The 8,488-nt window shown below is 45.2% G+C and overlaps 1 protein-coding gene across 2 annotated transcripts in view; it reads right to left on the reverse strand.

The window, feature by feature from the left end:
- Nucleotides 1-2,815: 2,815 nt before the first annotated feature.
- Nucleotides 2,816-8,488, reverse strand: part of LOC122541404 (protein FAM102A-like) — a 37,479-nt gene continuing 31,806 nt past the window's right edge. For both annotated transcript variants that reach the window (XM_043678145.1, XM_043678146.1), the window contains exon 12: nt 2,816-5,297. In XM_043678145.1, coding sequence (XP_043534080.1) covers nt 5,258-5,297 — 40 coding nt within the window. In that variant the 3' untranslated portion in view covers nt 2,816-5,257. The remainder of the gene's footprint in view (nt 5,298-8,488) is intronic.

Genomic DNA, 8,488 nt, shown 5'->3' on the forward strand with positions numbered 1-8,488 from the left:
CATAGTTCCCTTTATTCAACTGAAATATTGTCACTTCCGATTGTACCCTCTCCCTCTCAAATTGCAGATTGTATTATGGTCACTACTTCCCAATGGCTCCTTCACTTCGAGGTCCCTGATCAATACCAGATCCAGAATTGTCTTCTCCCTGGTAGGCTCCAGCACCAGCTGTTCTACGAATGCATCTTGGAGGCACTCCACAAAGTCTCTTTCTTGAGGTCCAATGCCCTCCTGATTCTCCCAGTCTACCTGCATGTTGAAATCCCCCATAACAACTGTAGTAACATCTTTGCGACAGGCCAATTTCAGCTCCTGATTCAACTTATATCCGACATCCAGACTACTGCTTGGGGGCCTGTAGATAACTCCCAAGAGGGTCTTTCTACCCTTAGAATTTCTCAGCTCTATCCACACTGACTCTACATCCCCTGATTCCAGGTCCCCCCGCGCAAGGGACTGAATATCATCCCTTACCAACATGGCCATCCCACCCCCTCTGCCCGTCAGTCTGTCCTTACGATAGCACTTGTAGCCTTGAATATTCATTTCCCAGGCCCTGTACACTTGAAGCCACGTCTCAGTTATCCCCACAATATCGTATCTGCCAATTTCCAGAAGGGCCTCAAGCTCATCCACCTTATTTCTAATGCTTCGTGCATTCATATATAGTATTTTTAATTGGGGCCTACAAGCCTGTTCCGTTGTTCACTACAATTATAGCTGATCATTAACACATTTCCCTGTTCCTATTTTACCCCACATCCTTTGATCCCTTCAGTCCCAACAACTGTGTTACTTTTTCTTGAAAATATTCAATGTTTTGACTTCAGTAAGGCTTTCGACAAGATTCCCCATGGGAGACTGATTAGCAAGGTTAGATCTCATGGAATACAAGGAGAACCAGCCATTTGGATACAGAACTGGCTCAAAGGTAGAAGACAGAGTGGCGGTGGAGGGTTGTTTTTCCAGACTGGAGGCCTGTGACTGGTGGAGTGCCACAAGGATCAGTGCTGGGTCCTCTACTTTTTGCCATTAACATAAATGATTTGGATGCGAGCATAAGAGGTACAGTTAGTAAGTTTGCAGATGACATCAAAATTGGAGGTATAGTGGACAGCGAAGAGGGTTACCTCAGATTACAACAGGATCTTGACCAGATGGGCCAATGGGCTAAGTGGCAGATGAAGTTTAATTCAGATAAATGCAGGGTGCTGCATTTTGGGAAAGCAAATCTTAACAGGACTTATACATTTAATGGTAAGGTCCTAGGGAGTGTTGTTGAACAAAGAGACCTTGGAGTGCAGGTTCATAGCTCATTGAAAATGGAGTCGCAGGTAGCTAGGATAGTGAAGGCAGTGTTTGGTATGTTTTCCTTTATTGGTCAGAGTATTGAGTACTGGAGTTGGGAGGTCATGTGGTGGCTGTACAGGACATTGGTTAGGCCACTGTTGGAATATTGTGTGCAATTCAGGTCTCCTTCCTAGCGGAAGGATGTTGTTCAGAAAAGATTTACAAGGATGTTGCCAGGGTTGGAGGATTTGAGATATAGGGAGAGGCTGAACAGGCTGGGGCTGTTTTCCCCCGGAGAGTCGGAGGCTGAGGGGTGACCTTATAGAGGTTTACAAAATTATGAGGGGCATGGATAGGATAAATAGGCAAAGTCTTTCCCCTGGGGTGGGGGAAGTCCAGAACTAGAGGGCAAAGATTTAGGGTGAGAGGGGAAAGATATAAAAGAGACCTACGGGGCAACTTTTTCCCACACAGAGGGTGGTATGTGTATGGAATGAGCTGCCAGAGGATGTGGTGGAGGCTGGTACAATTGCAACATTTAAGAGGCATTTGGACAGGTACATGAATAGGAAGGGTTTGGAGGAATATGGGCCATGTGCTAGCAAGTGGGACTAGATTGGGTTGGGATATCTGGTCGGCATGGACGGGTTGGACCGAAGGGCCTGTTTCCATGCTGTACATCTTTCTGACTTTATAACCACTTTGCGATGGGCAATTCCACAGGCTCCCCATTCTCTGGGTGAAGGCATTTCTCTTCATCTCCGCTCTAAATGACTTAAACCGAGAGCCCTTGTTCTGGACATCCCAGTCATTGGGAAGATCCTTTCTGCATTGACCCAGTCCAGTCCTGATGGAATTTATGGGTTTCTCGGAGCGGTCTCATCCCACCCTACCCAATTCTACTAAACTGCAGTAAGTATAGTTGTAGAATCCTTACAGTGCGAAAGTCATTTGGCCCATTGAACCCTAACTGACTCTCTAAAGAGCATTCCAGCCAAACCCACCCTTCTGCCTTATCCCTAACCCACCCAATCTGCGCCTATGCTGTGTTAGCATGGCCAATCAATCTAACCTGAACATCTTTAGAGAGCGTGGGAGAAACCTGACCAACTGGAGGGAACCCACACCGACATGGTGGGGGGAGGGGGGGGAACCCACAAACTGTATTTCCTTTCCTGTTTCCGTCAGGGTCTGGTTTGCAAATCCATGATAACGACATGCACACAGACAGACAGTCACCCACGGCTGGAATCGAACCCAGGAACTGTGAGGTAGCAGTGTTAACCACTGAGCCACCATGTTGATCCAGTTTCTTTTTGTGCGAGTCCCATCGCTCCAGGAACAAATCTGCTGTGCCTCAATGCGAACATGTCAGATTGTAGTCTGATGTCGATTATTCTAACTCTACCCAAATGGTGCTATTTGCATCCAGTGATGTACACTTCAACGACAGCGTAGTGAGGTTGCTCTGTGGTCCTGAAGCCGATGCACCACAGATTGGATTGTTAATGAAAAGAAATTACGGTGTTTCTTTTAAAAAAAACCCACATTTTATTGAAAATTATTCACTGTAAAAAAATAGACAAGCCCACTCTCATACAATATTTCAACAGTGAGCACTGTACAGAAGCACCTAGAAACCTTCACTGGTAAGGGCAGAAAGCAACCTCAAGTCTGCATCTCCTCAACAGCTTTAATATAAAAATGCACGCTGTTTAAAAGGGGCCACAATCTCCGTAAGAAAAAGGATCCCCAGCAAACACTCTTTAAAGTGGAAAGAAAACAAAATATTGTGCACAAATCACTCAAACTCATCATATTATTTGTGCAAGAGGAAGTAACACCAGAGGTTTCCCAGAAAGTTTCACTCCAGCCTCCTCCTCAAAACGAGGAAATCCCCCCTGCAATTTCTTTCTGAAAATCTGACAGAATGGCACCTTTAATGTCGCTACTGGGGAATGAAATAAAGTCTAACGGGCTCAATTATCATCTTTCGCTCCATTGACTCTACTTTTAAGCTAGTTTAAAATTACACTTAGTTCATATCTGAAAGGTGGGATCAGTACTATTTGGGAACCGAGTAAGGGACGGACAGCATGGAGTGGAACTCCACACTATGGAACACACACAGACGCCAAACTAAAGCAGGAAGGATGTGAGCCCAGGTACCTGGCTCCTCCTGTCCGGATTGAAAAAATCATTCCCAAAACTATTGCTGTAAATTGGATTTATTAAAAAGAATCTTAAATACTGGGTTAAAAAGGGGGAAAAAAATTATAACACTGAACCACCGCTCCACCATATCATTCAAAACTTTAGAATAAATTTATTCTTAAATTCTTTAATGGGTGGTCGAATGCAAAGACCCTGATCTCCCAAAATGATTTCTCATCAACCTTCAGTTGGTACAAAACTTCAAAAGGAAGGTATTTTCTACCAGGGAGGATGTTCTTAAGCTGTCATAGTTTTTAAATTAGTGATTGCATTACACCAGCATCCCTGTACTTTGATGGGGAGGGGAGGGGAGGTTAGAATGGGTGCTCACCCGAGTTCCTGTCCCTCACTTTTTTTTTTTAAGTTCTCAAACTGCACACTGACCCTCTCTCTGTGACGATTAGATCACATGGGGGAGAGAGAAGAGGAAAGAGAGAGACAGAGAATGTACAATCTCCTGCTCCATCAAAACCTGTTACACCAGAATCCAAAAGAAACACTCAACCCTGTCACGGGATCTGAAACGAGCATTACAAACCTTCCAGGATTTAGGCTTCGGGAATTGGTGCGGTGGTACGTTTCCGGAAACAGAAAGAAAAATCCAAGAGAAATCTATGAGTTTGTAACATAAAAAGGTTTGGGGGAGGGAAACCCACAAACTGTATTTCCTTTCCTGTTTCCGTCAGGGTCTGGTTTGCAAATCCATGATAACGACATGGGTGACAGGAAGTGAGAAGGAGCGAGATAAGAGGCGGCAATGGGTAATAATGTATATCCAAATTAAAATTCAAAATTCCGCAGATGCCGGTGTTAACCCCATCAGTAACTACTGCCGCTTAAGAACGCCCTCCCTGGTAGAAAATGCGATCCCCCCACCCCACCCCAACCCAGGGCAAGGGAGGATGGCCACTTGCAAGGGGAAATCTCAAATCATCCAGAGTTCCCTTGGGAACAAACTGGAAGCCTGGGATGCTCTAACCCTGGCCAACAACTGAGGAAAAGTCATCGGGGAGCACTAGAGAGAGGCTGCTTCCCTCATTTACCTCCAAGATGTCCAGAGCTGTTCAAGTATTGGAGATGGAATACTGCTCAGAAGGAGTAAAAGGGAGGACACCATAGATTTATTGTCACCCATATACAGCTATATTCCCTGCAACCATTTAGGGACGTTCACTTGCCCTGCACTCCCGAGCAAGTAGACTTGAATTTTTAAAAGATTTCAAAGGTCAATTCTCTTGCATCATAGAAAACCACATGGTACATGTCTCAAACCCCACATTCAAGACTTAAATGGTTCCCTCCGCTACATCTCCTTAAACCTCAAAATAAATAGAAGGCCATGATTCATGATCATTGCCGAGCTACAGGTCTAAGCTTAGGCAAACTCTTCAGAGCATCATGTGCCATGTATTAATATATACAACTATTAGTATGCAGTCATTAATTAATTTTCATTCATATTCAGGATTGGATCCCAGTTCACAATTCCAGGTTTTCCCTCACCCCTACGCATGTGCTAGTCTAACCCAAGTCATTCCGGAAATCCAAGGCCACTCCATTTCTTTTGGCTAAGTCCTCTCAGTAAGAATTATTGTTCCTTTAAAAAGAAAAAGGATCACTGGCATCGACCTTTTCCGTGGCTTTCCTAGTCAGGAATTCCCGGTCCTTCGGAACACATGATGCTGGAAGAGCAGCAAAGACAAACAGAACACCACGAAGGAAGGAAAATCAGGAATCCGCCGCCCGGGCCAGCTCAGTGACTCTCGATAACCACTGGCTTGTAGTCGCACCACCTACAAGACAGAGGGGGGGGGGAAAGAAGAGAACCATCACTATGGAAACATGGCCTACTTCCCAAAGGCAAACCCACGTACCACTTCCGTCTCAAAGCATCACTGCAGCTCTGACTCAAGTCATCAGAGAAACATTTCAGAAGGAGAGATCCAATAAAATAGGAGAGGGGTTGAGGAGTGACCTTAGAGGTTTGTGAAGTCCCAAGAGGCAGAGATAACGTGAGTAACCAAGGTCTTTTCAATTGGGTAGGGGAATTCAAAACTCAAGAGCATAAGTTTAAGGTGAGAGAACACACATTTTAAAAAAGGGACAGAGGGGCAACTTTTTCCATACAGATGGTGGTACATATGTAGAATGAGCTGCCAGAGGAACTGGTAGATGCAGATACAACATTTAAAAGGCATTTAGATGGGTACATGAATAGGGAAGGGATATAAGCCAAGCGCAGGCAAGTGGGATGAGTTTAGTTTGGGAAACCTGATTAACATGGAAGAGTAGGGTCTACTTCCATATTGTTTGACTATACGACGCAACAGAAAGGGAAATTATGAGTGGGAGTAGGCCATTCGGCCTTGCTGTTCCAGTGATAGTGGGGGACTATACAAATACCAGGGGAGGGGATGGTCTGGTGGTATTAATTGCTGGACTGTTAATCCAGAGACCTGGGCTTGAATCGCACCAATTGAATTCAATAACAATCTGGAATTAAGAGTTTGATGATAATCATTTGTTGATTGCTTGGAAAATCTCATCTGGTTCACCAATATCCTTTCAGGAAGGGATATGCTATCCTTACTTGGACTACATGTGACTCCAGACTCCCAGGCTGGTTATAACTTCCTGCTGGGCAATTAGAGATGGGCAATAAAAGCTGGCCTGGGTAGTAATGCCTTCATCCCATGAGTGAACACCCCGTTCCCACTTTCTCCCGATGCCCTTATAGCCCCAAGAACTGTATCTAACTACCCTGAAAAAGAGTCAATTTTCTATAGCAGAGAATTCCACAGGCTCTCCACTCTCTGGGTAAAACATTTCTCCGCATCTCAGTCCTCAATGGCCGACCCCATATCCTTAAGACCATGACCAGAGAGCCCGGAGCTTTTGGTCATCGGGAACATCCTGCCTGCATTTCCCCACATCTAGTTCTGTCAGAATTGGATAGATCCAGATTCTCTTCATAGGTCAGTCCTGCCATCCCAGGAAATCAGTCTGGAAAACCTTCATTGCACTCCCACTATAGCCAGAACACACTGGCCTGATTTCATAGAACCGGAATCCCTACACAGAGTGTGAAAGCAGACCATTCAGCCCATTGGGTCTGCACTGACCCACCAAAGAGCATCCCACCCAGGTCCCATCCCACGCCCAGACCCCACATTTACTATGGCTAGTTCATCTAACCTGCACACCTCTGGACATTTCTAACCCCCACCCCCAGAAGTTGACAAAGAAGGCCTTGTCGTTTAGCAAAGAAAACACTTCTTAAAAAGGGTGCAACCTGACCACTGAGCTCCTGTCAGCCAATCCCCTTTCTCGAAGCAGAGTGGAGGGAACACCCTTGTCTACATCAATGGTGAAGATGGTCGCGAGCATCAAGTTCCTGCGAGTGACGATCAGTCTTCCGCCACCCACCTCAACGCAAGAGCACAGCAACGTCTCTACGTCATTAGGGGGCTCAAAGTTTAGCACATCCACAAGGACTCCTACTTTTTAATAGATATACCATAGAAAGCATCTTAGCTAGGTGAATCACAGCTTGGTATGGCAACTGCTCTTTCCCAGGACCAGAAGAAACTACAGAGTCGTGAACACAGCCCAGTCCATCACGCAAACCAACCTTCTATCCATCGACTCCATCTACACTTCTACCTCGTGAGAATAACCAATATAATCAAAGACCTCTCCCATCCTGGTTATACTTTCTTTCATCAGGCAGAAGATACAGAAGTTTGAATACATGTGCAAATAGATTCAAGGACAGCTTCTTCCTATTATCAGAATGGACCTCTCAAAACGTTAATTCTCCTTTCTCTCTCTGCAGCTGTAACACTGTATTCTGCACTCCGTTCTGTTACCCTGGTGCACTTTGTATGGTACAATCTGCCCGTATATCACGCAAAACAACACTTTTCACTGTATCTCAGTACATGGGACAAAAATCAGAAAAGAAATCAGTCAAAAAGTGGAAAAGCACAGCCGGGCAGGCAGCATCCGAGGAGCAGGATAGTCAAATGTTTCTAGCATCAGCTCTTCACCCATTCCTGATGAAGGGCTTATGCCCAAAACGTCGACTCTCCTGCTCCTCGGATGCGGTCTGATATTGTGCAGTTTTCTGGTGCCATGCTGTTTGACACGGATCTCCAGCATCTGCAGTCCTCACTTTCTTCTAATAATAACATTTTTTAGAAAATAAATAAATAAAATAAGACATCGCCCAATGCAGGAAAATGTTCATATCCACCTTACCCCATTCCTTTTATTTAATGATTTGTTAGGTTGTTATCCCAACTTCTAAAACCTCAGGGTTAAAGGAAAGTTATCCTCAAATGATAATGGAGGTAAACGTTGGGAATCAACTTCTTAAGAACAAATTCTCAGATAACTAATTTTTTAAAAATTACAGACGCGACGTTGGGTGAGGGATGGGTATCTGTTTAGGGAGATCTCCAGCGTTCTACTCTGAGATAACTCTCCAAAACATTTCATGCCCACCTGAAGGGGGCAGAAGAGGGCAGATCAGAGAGGGTTCACTCAGATGATCCCCAGTATGGAGGGATAGGTCTTAATGAACTAAGTTTAAACAGTTTGGGACCCCGCTCATTGAAGGTTAGAAGAATGACAGTGATCTCATTGAAACATGTAGGGTTTTTAAACGGGTTCGACAGAGTAAATGCTAAGAGGATGTTTCCCCTCATGGGCGGGTCTAGGGCCAGAAGGCATTGACTCAGAATAAAGGGCTCGAATTGCAGACCGAAATAAGGAGGAGATTTTTCTGTCCAAGGGTTGACTATCTTTGCAACTCCTTGCCACAGAGAACTGTCAGGCAGAGACCTTGGGTACATTTAAGGCTGCGATCATGAATCAGAATCCCAACAGGGCCACTTTCCGCACTTCGGCCCAACACGTCCACACCCACCCTCCGTAGAGCAACCCGTGTGGGGAAGAGGGGGGTAAAGGGGGGGGGGGGGGA

The sequence above is a fragment of the Chiloscyllium plagiosum genome, chromosome 37 (assembly GCF_004010195.1).
Source record: "Chiloscyllium plagiosum isolate BGI_BamShark_2017 chromosome 37, ASM401019v2, whole genome shotgun sequence".
NCBI classification, from domain to species: Eukaryota; Metazoa; Chordata; class Chondrichthyes; order Orectolobiformes; family Hemiscylliidae; genus Chiloscyllium; species Chiloscyllium plagiosum.